The 19,924-nt window shown below is 55.3% G+C and overlaps 1 protein-coding gene across 6 annotated transcripts in view; it reads right to left on the bottom strand.

The window, feature by feature from the left end:
• Window positions 1-610: 610 nt before the first annotated feature.
• PIP5K1C (phosphatidylinositol-4-phosphate 5-kinase type 1 gamma) overlaps window positions 611-19,924 on the bottom strand; it is a 54,939-nt gene continuing 35,625 nt past the window's right edge. Inside the window, exons 8-20 of one of the 6 annotated variants that reach the window (XR_009452994.1) lie at window positions 19,365-19,570; window positions 16,980-17,063; window positions 15,828-15,876; window positions 14,118-14,202; window positions 12,299-12,460; window positions 11,459-11,597; window positions 11,272-11,304; window positions 9,586-9,690; window positions 7,947-8,045; window positions 7,501-7,603; window positions 6,674-6,870; window positions 3,805-3,888; window positions 611-3,523 (exon numbers count right to left, since the gene is read on the bottom strand). Coding sequence is in view for 4 of the 6 variants with exons in the window: in XM_059697166.1 (XP_059553149.1) it covers window positions 3,521-3,523; window positions 3,805-3,888; window positions 7,501-7,603; window positions 7,947-8,045; window positions 9,586-9,690; window positions 11,272-11,304; window positions 11,459-11,597; window positions 12,299-12,460; window positions 14,118-14,202; window positions 15,828-15,876; window positions 16,980-17,063; window positions 19,365-19,570 (1,152 nt within the window). In the remaining 2 variants the exon portion in view is untranslated. Of the gene's footprint in view, window positions 3,524-3,804; window positions 3,889-6,113; window positions 6,192-6,673; window positions 6,871-7,500; window positions 7,604-7,946; window positions 8,046-9,585; window positions 9,691-11,271; window positions 11,305-11,458; window positions 11,598-12,298; window positions 12,461-14,117; window positions 14,203-15,827; window positions 15,877-16,979; window positions 17,064-19,364; window positions 19,571-19,924 lie in introns of all 6 variants that reach the window. The other 5 variants (XR_009452995.1, XM_059697166.1, XM_059697167.1 and 2 more) reach the window with 5 other exon arrangements.

Raw genomic sequence — 19,924 nt, 5'->3', positions numbered from 1 at the left:
TTAAATGGGGTCCATGCATTACTCAATATGAGCCATTTTGGGGAGTGTTTGTTCTTTTGAGCTGGGCTGCAATGATATCAGAAGCTTTTATTTTTTGTTAATCTTCACCCAAGGATATTTTTCCCATTTATTTTTAGACAGTGGAAGGGAGGAGGAGAGACACAGGGAGAAATATCAATGTGAGAGAGATTGGTTGCCTCCCGTATGGGGCCAGGGATGGAGCCTGCAACCAAGGTACATGCCCTACCGGCTAGCATGATGTCAGAAGCTTTTAAACGTTTTTCGAGGTGAACTGAAATCCAGGCCGCCACAGCTATTAAGGCAATTAAGACATTTGGGTCCTGGCCCTGACCGGATAGTTCAGTTGGTTTGAGAGTCATTCTGACATGCCAAGGTTGTGGGTTTGATCCCCGGTCAGGGCACAGAATCAGCCAATGATTGCATAAATAAATGGAACAACAAATTAATGATTCTCTCAAAGCAGTCAGTAAAATAAGACATTTGGGTCCTATTGTTATTTTAAATCTCCTGAGGGTTTATGTTTTGTTCAAAGGGGTCCTCAAACTCCCAACCAGACCACAGGAACGCACAGAGAGGCAGAGGCGGTAGATGAGTATTACCCGATTTATTAGAGATCTCTTCAACATAAAAAGAGGAAGGGGTGGCAGGGGTGGGGCCCGGGGCTGCAGATGAGTGTTATCAGGGCCAGCAGTGGCTGTAAGGTTACAGAGGCGCCCAGGAGGCTGCGCTCTGGATTGTCACATACCAGACCAGGGGCTGAGCACGCGGAAGCCCCGGTGAGAATTAAGACACACAAGGTTTGCAGTTTCGTTGTGTTTTGAAATCAGTTCAGCCATAAAAACAAGGTTGGGATGGGGACTGTGGGCTGTGGTGACAGTACCATGGCAAGAGACCCCATCAGGGATGGGAGTATTGCACTAAGCCAGGTGGTGGAGGGGGTTGGGGGGTTTGAGAGGCGGCTGGCAGGGGACACACAGAAGGTTCTACCTTGTCAGCCTCAGGGAATGCCTTTCGTTTTTACAGTACAGCACGTCAGACGCTGCCCATGTTCTCAGCGACAGCGGCCATCAAAGATGAGTCAGGAGAGAAACAGGGACAATTTACAGATTTCCATCTTTGGGGGGCCGGGTGGGTTGGCCCAGGCCTTCCTGGTCAGGGGTCTGAGGAAGGCCATGGGTCCACTACAGTTATAAATAAGGTCTTGCCTTCCTGCCCCCCTGCCCAGAAAAGAATGGACAAATGCCTCCCATCAGCACAGTCCTGGGACAAAGAATAAAACACAAAATGGGTCTCCAAAGGGGTCTTCCTGACTTAACACGAAAACAGAAATGTCATATCCAGGAGGTTTGCAAATTTCTCCTACAAGTCAGCATCCAACCGCTGCATTTGTTCTGTGATTCACTCAGGAGAGCTCAAGGGGCCCAGCAGGCAACTCCCTTGCTCATTTCTATACTGACCAAGGATGCCCTGGACGCAGGGCCCACTGCCCCAGGACTGTGCTGCTCCACTGGTCATCGCCACTGGGGCTCAGAATGTCTCTGGGGCCCAGCCTCTGGGCGCCTGGGTGGTGACTCCCACGTTGGTGTTTGGGTGACGCAGCTGTCCCTGTTAGTCCTCCAGAAGTCTGCCTGCTCGGCCTGCCTGCCTTCTTGGTGGGACTGGTCAGGACAGACTGGTGACTTTTGGCCAGGGTGTCTGCAGACAGCGCTGGTCTGAAATCCAGGTGAGGGTGTTCCCCAGGGTCTGGACAAATGCTCCTTGGGCAGTAGGGAAGAATGCTGTCTTGCTTCTTGTTCAGGCTACCTGCAGCTTATTCTGGCGGATTCTCTGAGGGCCCCTTCCCCAGGCTGCACAGAGTCTCCCATGGCCCTGCTCAGAGCTGAGGTGCTGCCCTGTGCAGACAGCAGGAGAGCCTCGGGGCGCAGCCTGGTTCTCCGGGAAGAGTGGACAGCAGCCAGACCAACAGGTCCCCTCCGGCAGGCTGTCCGAGGTGGGATGAGGAGGGACCTGCATAGCAAGAACCAGCAACAGTATGTGCAGCTTGCAAAGGACTCAAAAAGTCAGATTCCTACGTCAGCGAGTTACCTAGCTGTCTCAGGCTCCACCAGGGAGGCCGGGGCTGGGGAGAAATTCTTCCGAAAGATGTGGCTTCTATTCCGGGTCGGTTCCCAGCTGTTCCCATGTGGGCCTGAGCTGGCGGGGGTCCACAGAGTGGGCAGGGGGCAGCCATCACTGACGTTTCATCTCAGGGGGTGGAAGTGTGTCTAGGGGGAGGAGTGACTCTGCAAAGCTGTCGGCTACAGCAGCCCCTCCGGACACAGCAGCGTATCCTGGCGGTCGCCCAGGGGGGCCCTGGAATGGCTGCCCCTGTTGAAGATGACAAAAATAAAAATAAAAATACTGTTTTTCATTAAAGAATTTTTTCCTTTAATCTGCACAGGTGTCTTCATCATTTAAAAATGAGAGAGAGGCTGCCCACCCGTCATGGGGGCCTCTTGCTGCAGGTCTTTCTAGGCCTTGTGCCTGCCCCTGGGGAGGGCCCTGCTCCAGGACACATGCTTTCCGGAAGTCCTGTGGCTGAGGGCCCAGCTGCCTCCTCTGAGTCGGATGTTTCAGAAATCCTTCTTTGAAAAGGTGTCTCCCATCACTTGGGCCCTATCTTCCAGACAGACACTAGGCGGTCCACATGGATGAGAGAGACGTCCACAGCCCTGAGCTCCATCGAGAGAGGGGGTGGCCGTGTGTCCATATTCTAGTCACTGCCAGGCTATTTCTGCTCCAAGTCACCTGGGAGGTGGGGGTGGTGTGAAACATACGCTGAGAGATGGAGGCGTCAGCAGGGTGGTGAGCCACCCCAGGCCACCAGGCGGCCTCCCCCAAGGGCAGATGCCTGGCACCCGGCCCACAAACCTGAGCTGAGAGCAGCTGCTGGGCACAGGTGTGTGGCTTCCAGAGGTGCCCTGGGAACCAGTGGGGACCTGGTGGCCCTTCCTTCTAGGTGCCCATCCAAGATAGACAGAGGCGGAGCAGGGCGGTGACGGCGGACACTCAGCAGGATTTTCACCTGGAATGGCTGGACCACTGGGTCACAGGTCCCCAAAGCCAATGAGCCTTGTTCTCTCAGCAAGACACATGCAAGCATAGCAAAGAACCAAAAAGTGCATAGAATGAAGTGTCTTCTTTTCCCATTGTGTTTTTTTTTTGTTTTGTTTTTTGTTTTTGTAAAAAAAGCAGCTGTGTGCTGCTGTCTCTGTGCAAAGAGTAAGGACCCAAAATAAATACATGATTGGAAACTCAGGAAGGTTCACAGTATCACAGGCGCAGGTAGTTGACGGAACCGGGGTCATTGCTTTGCAGCCCGGAGCATCAGTGACCATCGCCAAGGGGAGGATGTGGGCGAGTGAGATCCAGTGGCAGCCAGGTGGCACCTCCTGTGCTCTGGGCCGAGCTGGGCTGGCCAAGTGTATGCTCCACTCCTATGGTTGGTGATTTGTAGAAATTACTGCAGAAAGCAAGAGAGGCAGGTGAGGGCGAGATGAGCCGGGGCTGGACCCCCAACCCATTGGGCCTCCCATGATGGGGCCTGGCCCCACCACTGATGCCTCAGGCCAGGGACTCCACATGCCATGAGGGCTGGACACAGACCCCAAAATACTTACCCATGGGCCACCACACAGGAAGAGCCCAGGCCTACCCCTCCCGCCCCAGACCTGTTTCCCCCTCTGTCCTTGGGGTGCTCTCAGCCCCAAGTAGGCCAGGCTGGCAGGCCATGGGCACACTTACTGTGTCGCTCTCGCCGTCGGAGGCTGAGTGGGCCTGTGCACTATAGTGGAGTGGGGAGTACACCCAGCTCCTCTCATCGGTGGGCTGGAGGGCGGGCAGGCGGCACGTGCAGGAAGGGCGCAGAGAAGAGCAGGGTGTGAGGAGGCACCAGAGAGGTGAGAGGGAGGAAGGAAGAAACAGAAATAAAAGAGGCGGATCCCCAATGCAGGACAAGTGGGCAGCTCGGCCCCCGGCTGCCCTCTCCCTGATGGGGACCTGCCCCCAACCTGGACGGGCCTTGAGATGGGCAGGACCGGGGTTGAGTGGCCTGAGCAGGCAGGGTGGGCAGCAGAAGCAGTGAGTGCAGTCGGGGAGGGGAGCAAAGGTGGCAGGAGCTTGGTGTACTGTGCTGTCCTCTCTCCTCCTCCTCCTCCTCTGCCCACCCGTGACACCTAGCCCAGCAGCACCCAAACCCAGATCCTGCCTGCCATGCAAGCTCTGGGGGCGCTTGAAGGTGCAAGGTGGCGGGTGGCCTAGTGCTCTTCCAGCTGTGTCTGGGGAAGGGGTTCCCCATTCTGTCATCAGATTGGGGGCAGGCGTGCTTCCTGCCAGGTCTGTTCCCATCTCAGCTGTCTTCTTTCTTCCTCCTCTCGCCCAGGAGCCCCCATTCCTGGCCTTCAAAGCCCTGAGGCCTGAGGACCTCTACCCCGGCTCAAGCCTGTTGTGAGCACCAGGCCTGAGCACACACCTGCCCTGGCCATGTCCACCTGGCTGTCCCCAGGCCCTAAACCTACAGCCACAACCAACAAGCCCCCAGACCCACCTCTCAAGCACTCACTGCCCCTCAGAGCCCACTGGCTGCTTCCCCAACCTCTGCGTCTGCTCAATACCACCTTCCCTGCAGCTCTCACAGGCCAGACCCCTGTGCCCATCTGTGGACTAGCACAAAGGCACACGGGGCAGCAGGGCAAGACACTACTGCAGGCCCCTCATCCCTTCACACGGTTACGGCACAATACAAAACCCTGCTCATGTGCAGCAGCTCGCTCCGCCTCCCCTGCCCACCTGGGAGCCTGGAGGCCAGGGTCAGGCTGTCTGGGGGCTGCTTGTACCCAGTGCCCAGCACAGGGAAGCTGCAGGAGGGATTGACACTGACCTAGCTGCCCTGCTGGGACTCAAAACGTGAGAAATGAGGGTCCCACTGGACCCTCTGTAGAGAGCTGGGTCTAGGGGAGGGAGGGACCCAGAAACTAGGGATGACCCCATTAGAGTTAGGTCAAGGGCACATCTTTCCTGCAGGCCTGAGGGTCCTTCTTGCCACTCATCCAGCCTTCCTGTCCTCCCATCCAGCCTCCACACTTCCGTTTCCACTGCGCCCCCTGCCGAGGCACTCTTTCCTCTTCATTTCCACACCCCACGTGTCTTTTAAAGTCCAGGTCAACCCCCTCGAGGCACCTCTGCAAACTGTTCCCCCCAGGGATCCCTTGGGGGCTGCTGTGTGTCCCCAGCTGATGGGTCATGAAGTCACCTCTGGGGGATGGCATCCCCATCCTGGGAGGACAGTGTGGCAGGAGGGAGTGGTGAAGTAGTCTTGACACCCAGTGGCAAGCAGGGGGGGTGCTGTTGGGGCTGTGGTGTGAGCCTCCTCTTGAGAACAGAGACTCTCTCCAGTTCTTTACCCTGTTCCACCCATTCACACTGTGCGGCTCTGGGCAGGTTACTTGGCCTCTCTGGGCCCTTCATTTATTGCTCATAACGACAATAACAGGACTGATAAGGCCATTGCTGCATGACATCTATATAGCATCCCACTGGGTGGATGAGTGTCGACTACACACAAAGGCTGGACTCAGAATTTGTTTAATCTGTGTGCTCTTGTGGGCTCCCTGAGGAGCAGCGGCCTCAGTTATTCCATCTGTGAAATGGGTATGAAGATAGTAGCTCCTCTCTCCTGTAGCTAAGAGTCAGCTTTGCAGTCCCTCATTGACCCACGTGACCATCCCCATCAGAAAGGCAGATGCCCCTCGAGGAGCCATCAGCAGGAAAGTCTTAATGAATGGTAAGTGTCCGCCTGACTTGTCCCTCGCTTGGAAGGGCTGGGAAGAGGTGGCCTGGGGCTGGGGTTCAAATGTAGATTCCACCATGGCCAGGCCCGCTGAGCACCAGCCGTGCACCTGCTGGCCACTGATGCTAACTTCACAGGAGATTAAGTGACATCCCTGCAGGACACACACAGCAGGGCGCCTGCACAGTTATCATGATTATTGTCCCCACGTCCCTTCTCAGAGGGGCAGGGGCTGGGCTTCCTGGAGGCCTGCTGTGTCACTTACAGTCCCCGAGGAGCTCAGCGTCATGGCCCGCAGTCGGCGATGCCGGGGAGAGTAAATCCAGTACCTCCCATCCGTGAACTGGGTGGGCCAGGAGGGCGGAGGAGGCAAAGAGAGGACAGGATGAGGGGACAGGAATGCAGAATCCAGCTGAGGTCAGGAAGGTCAGGTGGAGAGGGTGCTAGGCGGGGCAGGTAGCCAATGGCAAAGCAGTAGGAGAGTTTGGGGGTGTCAGGGTCACACTGTGGCCTCTACCTTCTCTGCTACCCCTTGTGGTCCAGCCACCCACTCACAGGACATAGCCCAGCCACCTCACACACACTTCGAGAGAACAGGACAAAAGCCAAGCCCCAGGGATGGGAAAACGATGGCTGGTAGGGAGGACAGCATACAGTGCGCCCCCACAGCTCCTGGCAGGGGCCCTGTGACCCAGCAGCACTGGCTCAGGACAGCAGGTGGTGGTAGTTAAGAAGCAGCGATAGCAGCAGAGGGCCAGGCCCACCCAGGCCTGGAGGTTTGAGGCCAGGCGCCAGGACCAGGGCAGTGGGCAGCCCGCAGCTCACCTTCCCTTGGGAGGCAGAGATGAAAACGGAGGTCTGGGAAGAGGGCAGGCAGCTGGGCTGCAGCATCGGGCATTCTCTGTTGCAACTGGGGCCATCTGACCTCTGACCCACCATCGAGGGCCAGTGGACTAGACTTTGCAGACTCCTGGACACCCAGTACCTACCTCACCCAGGCTCCCGGCTCATCTAATCTGTGCCTACAGGAGATGTAAAGGGGGGAGGTGACCCCAGATTTTGGAGGGAGGTCCCGGTCTCCGGGACAGGCCCTTCCTGCTGTGATGAACCCCGCCTTGTTCAGGAACAGCCGCCTGTCCTCGGCCAGGGAAGACAAAGGCATGAGGCCCACCTGCCCCTTGCCACATTTCCCTTGCCCCCTTAAGGACAGAGCCCACCCAGCCACCCCATCACCCAGGAGGAGAAGAGCCACAGCGTTTCCAGCACAGACCCAGGACCCAGGGGCCCACTGGGGCGGAGAGTGTGAGGACTCGGGTGATTCCCAGGGGGGACCGGGTGGCAAAGCTGGGGCCTTGGCTCTTGCCAGGCAGTGGTCACAAGGTCTGGGGAGCAAGGCCCAGGGACCTTTCCTGGCCTTGGGCCTAGCCTGGGCCTGAGGCGGGGAGCTCACATGCCACGTGAGCGTGCATGTGTTCAAGAGTACACCACGTGAGTGCCGTCGGCATGTAAGAGCATGTGTACAGACATGGGTATACGGGTATGATAGTGTGTGCAATGTGTGTCCATGTGTGTGGGCATGTCAGCGAATGTGCATACATGAGCACATGTGGGTCGAGGGCCCTGTGACGAGAGAGAGCCCCTGGAGGACTTACAAAGTAGATGTCGGTGGCGGGCGTGTCCTCCTCATCCGAGGCCTGGCTGGCGGCTTCAGCTTCAACAACAACGGCAGAGGCACTGGCCGGGGCGGCCTCCACCCTGGGGATGGGGCAGGAATGGGAGTCCTGGGCCAGGCCCTCAGCAGCCCGCCCTTTCCTCGCCCGCCCCTCTCACCCTCCCGCCCCCCTCATCAGTGTGTCACCGCCGAGACAAGTCTTAGGAAGCCAAATAAAACTGAACACCCCCCGTTTTGTCGTGGCCCAGGTAATAACTGGCCTACCGGACCTCTCCCCTCAACACAGGCACACAAACTGTCCTGGCCTAGCCGCTGACTCCCACTGCACCCTCTATAGAGAGCTGGGTGAACCTAAAGCCTCCCTTTCCTTCTCTGAGCCTCAGTTCCTCATCTGTAAAGTGGGGACACGCAGGTCTGAGCACTTACGATATGCCGAGCCTGCTCAAGAGCCTTGTATGAATGAACCCACCGATCTCCCTGGGAAGGGTTTGCTGCTGTTCCATGGCACAGGTGAGGAGGCTGAGACTAAGAGAGATGGTGAGAATCATGCTGAAGGCTATGTGATTGCTACGTAATTTTCATTTCATGAATAAATGACAAGCTCTAAGGTGACAGGGCGTTCCTAACTGTGGCGAAGTTGTTCTTCAGTCATGGTTCAGGTCAGGTTGTTTTTCTGGGCAAAGACTGAGCGATATGTTACACTGCGAGACTTCAGTTAATGGCAAAAAGCACAGCGGCAGAGACTGGCGTGGGCATGTGTGCGTGGAAAATAAACCCTTAATGGCAAAGTGAAGCCTGGGAATGTGGTGTAAATGCTAAGGTCTCTTAAAATAGAACAGCAAAAAAAATACAATAAAATAAAAATAGAACAGAAATTCTAAATTATAAAATTAAATAGACCAAACAGATGAGAAATAAGTTAAGACAAAGAAACTGATTGACAACAATCAATACATTGACAGGACAGAGACCTTTCCATTCCCTGGCAAAAAATACACATTTCTCCCATATGTCCATGGATATAAAAACCATAAAACCAAAAAACTAATGTTGTATGTACGTGACCATAGACTTTAATCTGTTTTAAAACATAGCACAGGTTGTTTTAGGCCACTTTTCAACTCAAAAGTAAAATTAGAGTTAAGTACTAAAAGGGTAAAAGAAATCCTTAGGGACCCAGAAGTGCAGAGACACTCCTAAATACTAGTAAACCTCAGTCCATGGTCTCTCTCCCTGAGCACTGCTGACATCAGGGCTGGGTCACTCTCTGGGGGGGCTGTCATGGGCACTGTGGGGTATTGGGTAGCATCTCTGGCCCCCACCCACTCAATGCCAGGAGCACCCCCAGTTGTGATAACCACAGATGTCCCCAGACATTGCCCATTGTCATCAGGGGGCAGGACCGCCCCCAGGTAGTTGAAAGCCTCACTGCCTTAGATCAAAGAGGACCTTAAAGGGAAAATCACTAACTATCCATAAAGAGCCAGCATAAAAAGGAACTGCTTCATGTCAAAACTCTTGGGACAGTAAAAGCAGCACTCAGAGGAAAATGCATAGCCTTAAGTGCCTCTTATCAAAGAAAGAAAAAAGGAACTTAAGCACCCAACCTATGCCGAAGTAAAAGAGACAAATGAGAAAACAAATCAGAAGTTAGAAGAAAAAAATTACTGATGAGTTAAAGTGATGAAACAAGAACAAAATATGAGAGGAGAAAGGGTGATTGAGACCAAAAGTGGTCCTCTGAAGAAACTGGCCTGTCATCCTCTCGCAAGTGCAGGCAAGGCTAAGAGTGAGGGAAGGGAGGAGAGAGAATCGCAGACCACCACCGAGGCACACCCCTGGACTGACACATTACATGCAGCTCTGTGAGTGCAACTACGCTCCCCAGCACCTCAGTTCCTGAAGCCCCATTCCCATGCCTCTGCTCCCCAGAATAAATTTCCCAGCCTGCCTTGCTGCCAGCTGGCCATGTGACCATGCTCAGCCAATGAGATTGGGGCAGAAGTTGAGTACAGAAACCAGGCAACAGGAGAGCATGGACCACATGGACTGGATGGTCACTCACCCCTCTTCCTCCTCCTTGGGGACCACTATCTCCACACTGCATGCGGGCTCCACCTGCACTGTGATCTGCTGCAGGTCCTCCTCTACGCGTGCCTCCTCCTGGGGCCTGGAGGCAGTGGGATGACATGCTCAATTTCCCTCCTCTCCCACCTCACTTCCCAGGAACTCCAGCTGAGCTCTGGGCAGGTGCTGATTTCAGTCCCATGGGGTCTGAGGTGCTATCTCTAGGTGCCAACCAACCAGGGCCCTAAGCTGGTCCAGCTCAGGCCTAGTCCTTTTGGCTGCCACGCCCAGCTAGGGGCTTTGAGGGGACAGCAAATGACCGTTCACTTGGGGTTGTCCTGGGACTCTGGCACCAGCAGGGGCACAATGACTGACTGGCGACATGAATCCTGCCCCTATTCCTGGGGTGGCTTGGAACCTGCCTAGGACCTGAACTAGGGTGGGGTGGTTTGGGGGCCCAGAAGCTGAGGCCCCTGATGGGAGGCTTTGGGCAGCCAGCAGGCAGCTGGACAGAGGGAGATGTACTTTTTGCTAAATGTGCTTTGTACCATGACTTTTTTTCAACTGGGAAGAATTATCCTCCTAAAAGCTAATTGTGGAGAGCAACCCCTATTCACTACAGCTGTGTTCACTACAAGGTCAACCAACTGGGAACAACCCAAGTGTCCCCGAGAGCAGGAACAATCTGTTAGAAGGAAGGGAACTGCCTGGCCGGTGTGGTTCAGTGGTTGAGCATCGACCTAGGAACCAAGAGGTCACAGTTAGATTCCCAGTGAGGACATATGCCTGGGTTGTGGGCTTGATCCCCAGTAGGGGGTGTGCAGGAGGCAGCTGATTGATAATGTTTCTCTCTCGTCAATGTTTCCTTCTATCCCTCTTCCTTTCCCAATCTCTCTCTCTAAAAATCAATAAGAACACATTTTTAAACAAAGAGAAGGAAGAGAACCAGCAAATGCTCATACCAACAACCTTCATCTGGAAGTGACAAAGCGAGGAACGGGCACAGAGCCACAGCTTTTGTCAAAGCAAAAGGGAGAAACAGGCCTGAGAGTATGTTTGCTTGTATATTCATAAAATACCCCCAGAGAGGGAAAAACATCTAGGGGGTGCGCCAGGGAAGGGACTGGGCATGGAGCAGAGGCAGGCATCTCACTGTGTGCACTTTTATATCTCTTAGAATAAAAAAGAAAAAGAAAGGTTTAACAGGTGCAGGGGAGGGGGCACCCAGGTAGGAGTGAAACACAAAGTGACTCGAGATTCTGTGTGGCTCTAGAGCAGCCGTGGGCAAACTACAGCCCGCGGGCCGGATCCAGCCCATTTGAAATGAATAAAACTAAAAAAAAGACCGTACCCTTTTATGTAATGATGTTTACTTTGAATTTATATTAGTTCACACAAACACTCCATCCATGCTTTTGTTCCGGCCCTCCGGTCCAGTTTAGGAACCCATTGTGGCCCTCGAGTCAAAAAGTTTGCCCACCCCTGCTCTAGAGCCTGAAGATTGATCGTTAAAATAAACCTGTCCCCAGGAAAGAGGGGCTCTGGGTGGAGATGTGGAGGGGTGAGCTGTGCAGAGGGAAGGGGAGGGCGGAAAGAGGGGCAAAGGGGCTCTGCAGGAGAAGCTGGGGTGACTGTGGGGACTAGAGTAGAGACTGGCAGGGAGGGGGCTGGGGGCTCATCTTACCGGCTATCCTGTCCAGAGGACTGTGTGCGCCGCCTTCCGAGAGAACACAAACAGGTGGGATAGATGGAGCGAGTAGGGAGGCCTCCCCACCTGCCCCACCCCTCCCAAGCCTTGTGCTGGCCCCTCCTCTTAGGAATGCAGCCCTACCTCTGAGCCGCCCCCACCTCCGGGGCCCCCTTCTGCTCACCTGTACCTTGGCTGCTCTGAGGTCTCTGAGGGGGACCGCTCTGGGATGGACAGGGATGTGGAGGACAGGGTCGTGGCGATGGATGCAGTGGTGGCCTCCTCAAAAGAAGGTGGTGTGCAGGGCAGGAGGTCAGGCCGGCCTGTGGGGAGGAGGCAGTGGGTACCTATGGGAGCCAGGCTCCAGGGCCTGCTGCAGGGACTCGGCTCTACTGCGGCTCCCACTGGCACTCACAGTTTTCCCCAGCACAAGGGATTCCAGTACCTTCCTGCTGCTCTCAAACTAAAATCCAAACTGCCTCCCTCCGGCCCTGCCCTACCTGCCCTCATCACCTCCCTGCCTTCACCTCCTCCCTCACACTCACTCTGCTGCAGCCACACGGGCCTCCTTATTGTTCCTCCAACACACCAGGCACCGTCCGGCCCCAGGACCTTTGCGCATGCAGTTTCTCCCTTGATGCTATTCCCCAGCCCCTCCCTGACTGGAATCTTCGACCCTGGTTGCTTGGAGGGACCTCCAGAACATCAGGCCCAACCCACGGAGCACTTCCTCCTTCTAGGTCTGTGTCACCTCCCAGGGCGGCGCTTTCTACGCTTAGGTCTCCCTGCAGGTCTTCCTGGGCCTCGTCCCAGCTGTTCCCTACTCCCCAGGTGCCGCAGATGTTGAACTGGAAGGGGACCCCTCCCATTCGGGCTTAGCCCAGCTGCGGGGTCCCTTTCCTCACACGCATTGCTATTGTTGCTCCCTGCACCCCTCCCCCTAACCTCCTAGGGATGGTGTCTTTCCCCAGCAGCTGCCTCATTTCTCCTGTCACAAACGTGCCCACTCCCACTGCCCAGTCACCTTCGTCCTCCAGCGTGGGGTAGCTGCGGGCGCCCCGCAGGTCGTACTGCGTGTCCTCCCGCTCACTGGGGATCTGGCTGGCTGAGAAGGCAGCTGTGGGCCCCAGGGGTTTGACGGCCAACAAGGCACCGCGGCCCTTCTTGGATGGTGATGACTTCAGGGCTGGGGAGGGAGAGTGGTTGATGTGCTTGGGGCGGCGACAAGGCAGGGCCCCACAGACCTCCGTCTCTCCTTTGTGTGAAAGTGTACACACGGCCCTCACTGTTCCAGTTCCAGCCTGTCCCTCAAGCCTGGGGCCTGGGGGCAATGGGATAACGTGCTCAGGAAGCAATGCTCTTCCTGGAGAAAGCCCTGCCCTGCTTTCCACCTGGCTCTGCCCACCAACAGAGATGGAACCTAGCACCTCTGCTCTTGGCCCTCCAGAAACAGCAGCTGCATCAGCAGCTGCCAATGTTTATTTGAGAACTTTGGGGCCTCATCCCCTTTGTCCCAGCCCACCATCACTGTGCCCAACATTCAAACAAGAAAATGGAAAGCTTTGGGGAGTGCGAGGCTCAGGGCCAAGGACCTGGTCCCCAGCCAGGCTGTGTGGCCTGGGGAACATAGCTCAGCCTCTCTTGACCCCAGAATCCTCGTCTGCAACAAGGTCAAGTGAGGCAGGGAGCCCTGCAACACTCTGCACCAGGCCTGGCCTGTCATCACCCGTCACCATCCTCTCCTTGCTCCATGGTGGCTAGCGCAGCTCCCAGCACAAACTAGGTGCTCACTTTTTCCTGTGGACAACCATTCAGCCCCCCGAAGCCAGCACTCTCCTCGGGACTACAGTGGGAATAACATCCCAAGAAGGTCCCAGGAAGTGGTGTGCTGGTCAAGTTAACACGCATCTCTTTGGAGACAAGGCTGGATTTGTGGTGTTTGCCTATTTTCATGGTATAAATGTTCCCCCCAGTCAGTTGCAAGCTACTGACTAAACGTCACACAACATGGAGCTGCCTCAGCTTTATGAGCCAACTCCAGGAGATGGGCTGGCTTGCAGCCCACCTAGGCCTGGGCTGGGCTGGGCTGGGCGAGTGGTCCCACGTGTGGAGCACACCACAGGGTTTGAGGCCTGGGGAGGAGGCACACACAGACACACACTGAGTTCCTACTATGTACCGGGCCCCACGCTGGACACTGGGGACACAGTGGCCAAGGCCAGCAAGCACCCTGCAGATTTTGGAGGGGGCTGAGGGGCAGAAGACACACAGACACGCTGGGAGCAAGACTCTTTTGGATGGCACGTGGGATCTCAGCCTGGGGTATGCACCAGGGCGGGGGACCCTCCAGGCCCAGTACAAATGTGGGGCCTCCGGAGACCACCCACCGAGCAAGAGCCATTACCGCTCACCCTGTAACCTTCCCTGACAATGTCTAGTTAGGCCAATGACCATCTCAGTGCCACCAAACTCACATGTCCTTAGTGACAGAGCGAGGCTATGGGCAGCCCTGCTGAATGCTGGCACTGGACTTGTATGAAACATGTTGCCCTCACAGCTCTGTACAGGTGGGGAAACGGAGGACCGTGATCTCTACTGGCTGGAGGTCCACACAGACAGAATGAGGGGAAGCCAGAACTCAAACGTGGACATGGGCACCAGGCCCTGTGCTGACCTGTGTGGCGCAGCTGCCTGACTACCCTGTTCTCGGGACCAAGTCCCTGACTGAGCCCTGAGGCTGACCAAGCAGCAGAACGAGGCACCTGGTTTACCGCACTCTTGGCTGCCTGCTCGCCTCTCTCCACACCCCAGGTCCCTCCTGCTCAAAAGGCAGGTAAACTCACAGGAGTTCTTCCGAAAGACTGTGTTGCTCATGAACTTGAAGAAGCGCTCGGCGTAGAAGCTGGGCCGGTGGACGGAGACAGTGTCCTGGGAAGAGATGTGGGGGCCCGAGGGCAAGCAGGGGTGTGAGCACTATGGCTCCCTGTGTCCCACAGGACAGCCCAGAACAGACCACTGTGGGGGGTGGGGGCTGGGGTGCGCCTCCTCTGTGGAGGGGATAAGAGGGTCACAGCACAGGGCTTTCTGGAGGGGACCCAGGGAATCAGGTAAGTGTGGCAGGAAGGGGTGTGGAAGATTTTTACGTTGTAAACCTATCTGTATTTGTAATTTTTTTGAGCCATGTGAATAATTATTCAAAGAACAAATAGCTATTCAAAGTAACGGATAAAAATCAAAATTAAGCCGAGACCGGTTTGGCTCAGTGGATAGAGCGTCGGCCTGCGGACTGAAGGGTCCCGGGTTCGGTTCCGGTCGGGGGCATGTGCCTGGGTTGCGGGCATATCCCCGGTGGGGGATGTGCAGGAGGCAGCTGATCGATGTTTCTCTCTCATTGATGTTTCTAACTCTCTATCTCTCTCCCTTCCTCTCTGTGAAAAATCAGTAAAATATATTTTTTTAAAAAAAATCAAAATTAAGGAACCAGAGGGATTTTCTACAGCAGGGGTTGTCAGAGCACGGCCTAACACCTGTTTTGTAAGTAAAGTGTTTTTGTTGTTGTTTTTAAAATGTACTTTTATTGATTTCAGAGAGGGAGATAGAGAAACATCAATGATGCGAGAGAATCATTGATTGGCTGCCTCCTGTATGCCCCACACTGGGGATTCTCTCTCATCATTGATGTTTCTATCCCTCTCTCCCTCTCCCATCTCTCTGAAATCAATTATGAAAACACACACACACTTTTTCTCTTTTTTTTTAAAAAAAGAACCTCCTACTGGTTGGCCTCCTGGATCTTCTCAATGCACATTCTGAAAGCTCCCGCTTGATCCTCCAAACACTCTCTGAGGGGTGTGGAGGATTGTAGATTGGGATCTTAGCATTTTACAGACTGTAGGCAAACGGATAGCCCTTAACACTTTAGTAAGAATTGGTCTGAAAAGGGGAGTGCCATAGAAGGAAAGTTATCTACCAGGGCTGGCTGTTGCCAGAGTTGGACCAGGAGTGTGAGGGCTGCCAGGGTCCCACAAGTGGGCTGTTTGGCTCCCAGTGGTTGGTTCTCACAGTTTTTTATATTTAGAATTAATCCACTGCCGGGGTTTCCATGTTGGCAGTGCTCAGGAAAACTTGCATTGCAAGCTTTTCTCAAGCAACGGAGATGTTCTGCTGAAGTGGGCCACATGCCCACCTGGCAACAGGAGTCAGAGCTGGGTGGTGCTGCCCTGGGCCAAGACCCCCTCACACTGCACAGTTCCAGATTCTTCTTTGGCTGGCCCGACTTTCCCAGTCAGGCTGTCCTTGGGAAGCCTTCCAATCAGCTTGGGGGTCCCCTCCTCCAGGAAGTCTTCCTGTATCCCTCATAGATGGCTCAGACCCGCTGACCCCTTGCCCTGTGACTGTCTGGTCACAGGGCCACCTCTGCTGTACAGCTGCTCCAGGAAGGGGGGACATGTCTCTCAGTTCTTTAGCACCTGTGCCTGGCAGGGAGATGGTCACTGCACTTGTGCACTGACAGATGGAACGAATGAGTGAGTGAATGAATGAATGATGCTCACCCCATCGTGGACAAGTGCTTTCCAGGTGTGTTCCAGCTTCTTGATGAACCTGGCAGAGAAAAAGCACCCAGAACATCAGCCAAATCATTGGGTCCAGGAGTTCTCTACCAGGGCAATCCTGTCCCCAGAGGACGCTGGGCAATGTTTGGGGACATTTGTGGTCATGACAACTGCAGGTGCTCCTGGCTTCAAGCGGGCGAAGCAGCCCTGGTCTAAAGAAACTAAAGCTGTCCGCTCCCACTACCGCTGATCTGGAGGAGGACGTGAAAAGGCCAGGGTGCCTGGCCCTCCGTGGCGGACAGACTGCTAGTGCCTCCCCGAGCCTGCCTTTCCTCTTTCCTCCCGGCCTAGACGGAGCCAGGCTCCTCTCTACTGGAGTCAGTGCCTTGAACCATGGCCTCCAGCCAGGACCCTATCACACATCTGGGCTGGGTACACTGCCATCTCCCCCTGCAGCCTTCCTGGACGCCCCTCGTCTGTGGGGGAAGAATCCCTCCTTATGACACCACTACCCCCACTTATTTGCTGCCATGTGCTACCCACTCCTTCCACCCCCCGCCCCCTGGGGCCTGGGCAGAAATCCTGGCTGGCTACTTCAAAAGCTACCTAACCCTGCTCCAACCCGAGGGAGATCTTGCAGAAAGATGCCTACAGGAGACAAGGTCAGCCCTCCCATATGAAAACAAAACAAATCAAAACAAAACAAAAAACAGGCTGTGAAAGTTGAAGAGCAGGAGCTGATTTTTACAAAGTCAGTCCTCACTTATAGGTTCTGAGACTAACGGAAACAATGTATAACAAAAACAACGCCACCACAGGCTAACTGAGATAAACATGAGTGATGTCCCAGGCATCTCAGCAATGTTATAATGCAGCCATGTTGAACGAAATGATGTTGTTCAAGGACCTGCTATATTTAAAAGAGAAGCACGCAAAGAAGAAATCGGCCTTGACCTGTCCTCGACATTGCTGAGTCCCTAGGACAAATCTAGATTCCGGGGGTGGCATCTCTAGGTTGGGGACCAAATGCTCCCGTTACGGGAGGGCTGGGGAGGAGGGCGGCCAACAGGAGCCTTCCTGAGGGCTAAGAGCCCTGCAAGCAGACAGCACCGGCCTCCCTGAGCAGGTGCCCCTGGGGGGCGAGGCACCCACCTGTAGGACTGCAGGATGTCGATGATCCCGATGTGCAGCAGCAGACGCTCCCCTCGGCCATTCACGGCGGGGATCCCCCCCATCCTGGAGAGAGAGAAGCCCAGAGCGCCATCACCCACACATCCAGGTCAGAGGACCAGGGACTGGCCCCGCCCGCTCAGGTCTAGGTGGGAGGGGGCTGGGGCCCCAATTCTGGTATGGGACTTGGGGAGAGACAAGGGGGAAAGGAGAGAGGAGCCTGGGGTTCAAGAATCCACATGAGCCCTGACCATTTTGGGTCAGTGGATAGAGCATCAGCCTGCGGACTGAAAGGTCCCAGGTTCGATTCTGGCCAAGGGTGTGTACCTTGCTTGCGGGCACACCCCCAGTAGGAGGTGTGCAAGAGGCAGCTGATCGATGTTTCTCTCTCATTGATGTTTCTAACTCTCTATCCCTCTCTCTTCCTCTTTGTAAAAAATCAGTAAAATAAAATAAATAAAAAAAAGAATCCACATGAGCCCGGGTGGTGTGGCTCAGTGGTTGAATGCAGACCTATGAACCAGGAGGTCATGGTGTGATTCCTGGTCAGGGCACATGCTCAGGCTGCAGGTGCGATCCCCAGTAGAAAGCATGCAGGAGGCAGCCAATCAATGCTTCTCTCATCATTGATGTTTCTATCTCTCTCTTCCTCTCAGAAATCAATTTAAAAATATTTTTAAAAATCCGCATGACCCCTATAGGTCGTAGCTTGGCTGGACCTTCAGCGGGGGTCCCAGCACAGGGGACCCCCATCTTGGCATGGGATGGAGCAACTCTACCAGCCAGCTCAAATTCAAAGCTGGAGGCCTGAGGCTGCTGAAGGGTCACAGCTAAGAGGCCCAGGTGCACACACACATACACACGGTGCACTTGCATGCACTCATGCAACTTGCACACATATGCATGTATATGCATATACACAGTTGCTCAGTTACACTCATAGTGCGCGCGTGCGCGCACACACACACACACACACACACACACACACTTGCATAATACGCATATATATGCACACGCACACTCCCAGGCAGGACTGCAAGGGCTCTTGGGTATAGTCTGGGGAGTTAATTGCCTCACGTAGCCTCAATCCTGAACATGCCCAGCCCAGATGGTTAATGAGGTTACACGATGTAGCAGCTATCCTGAAGCCATCATAACCCAAACCCACCAACATCAGGCTCTGCTCACTGCACTCCATGCACTGCTGAGCTCACCTGCATGCCCTGCCATCCCCTGCCAGGCCCTGTGCAGATCCTACAAACATGCCAGGATGGTCTGAGGTCAGGGCCAGCTGTGCAGGGCCTTTGCACATGCCACTCCCTCCCTCCCACCTTGCTCAGTCGTAGCCCGGTGCCTGGTTCCCTCTGCCTTCCACAGCTGGTGGCCTAGTGCAGTGGCTGGGCTGGGGTCAAGCCTTGGCCCCACCAGCTGGCTGTGCACATAGGATAGCTATCTCCATCCCATCTCTGAGCCTCTTTCCCCAGCTACAGATGGGGAGGTGGCCCCTCCTCCTCCAGGGCCCCCCGTAAGGACAGAACAGGGTAATGTAGGTAGAAAGTCCAGCTGGTTCCCAGCATGGTCAGTGCATGGCTCATGAACAATCTTGACCCATCTAGAGCAGTTCTCGTCCGGGATGCTTTGTTTGTCTTAGGGGACATTGGGACATGCCTGGGGATATCTGTGGTTATCACGCCCAGGGGTACTGGTAGCATCAAGTGGGTAGGGACCAGGGATGCTGCTCAGTACCCGTGTCCAGGAGAGTGCCCCACTGAGAATGACAAGGCCGCAGTGTCCCCAGTGCTGAGGAGGGGGACATGCCATGAGTCTGTCTCCCTGACTAAGCCCCCAGGGCAGGATCAGGTTGGGAGGTTGAGGCTGAGGGGGTGCAGTCGGGACATGCTCCTCTCCATGACCTTGCCATTTGGCACGGCCACCTTTTATCTTTGGGGAAGCAACGCACTCAATCCTCCCATTGGTGGGTTCTGGGTTAGGTATCTTGCTATAAAGGGGCTCTCCCATCCCCAGTCATCTCCATATCCTGTGCCACCTTTCAATATCTGTCTAGTTGTGCTTCACACAGTGGGGTCCAGCAGGAAGAAGGGGACCTCTATGCTTCCCATGTGGATGGACAAGGCCTGAATCCACTGATCAGTGTCTGCTGAGGTCATCTGTCTGACCTTCACCAGGCCTGGTGGGCAGACACCGCTGTGCCTGTGTACAGACCAGAAACTGGCCACAGACAGGCTTCTGCCTGGCTTGCTTTGTCATTGCTTGCCTTCTGTGCCAGCTCCCCCTGCCCATGTTCACACCTGGCCAGAGGGGTGGGTAGAGACAAGAGCTGGTAGCCCCGCCAGCCCCACTACCTACGTGTCATCCGTCTCGATGGCCTCCCCACACGCGGCCCCGCCCTGGATGGACTCCATGGCTGTGGAGTAGAGCGCCTTCTGACCGAGTGGCCGCTTCTCATCGGCTGTGCTCTGGGCACCCTCAGCCTGCCACTCCCGCTCCTGCTGGTCGATGTTGTGCACACCCAGGAGCAGGCTGTAGTCCATGATCTTGAAGCTCTCCAGCACCTACCGAGTGTGTGTCGGGGGGAGAGTGTCAGGACACATGCCCTGTCCCCATCCCCCTGCCCCCAAACCTGGTGGTGATCTCAAGCTGCGCACCCTGCATCTCTGTCCATTCAGTCTCCACAGCCACGCAGGGAGACCCTATTGCTATCCCCATTTCACAGACAAGGAGACCAAGGGTGGAAGGCCAGGCTGTGCAGCCGGCAGATGGCGACAGCTGGGATGGGCCCCTAGGGTGGCCTAGGGGGTGGGTGTAACCCTAAGCCAAGCTGCCTTCTGAGGCCGGACAGAAAGCTTCCTCTCCTGAGACAGAGCAGCTGACTCTGCGCTCCCACTTCCCTGGCGCCAGTTGGGGAG

The sequence above is a fragment of the Myotis daubentonii genome, chromosome 5 (assembly GCF_963259705.1).
Source record: "Myotis daubentonii chromosome 5, mMyoDau2.1, whole genome shotgun sequence".
NCBI lineage: Eukaryota > Metazoa > Chordata > Mammalia > Chiroptera > Vespertilionidae > Myotis > Myotis daubentonii.
Note: the sequence above shows the minus strand (reverse complement) of the source record. Positions and strands in the feature narration are given on the sequence as shown.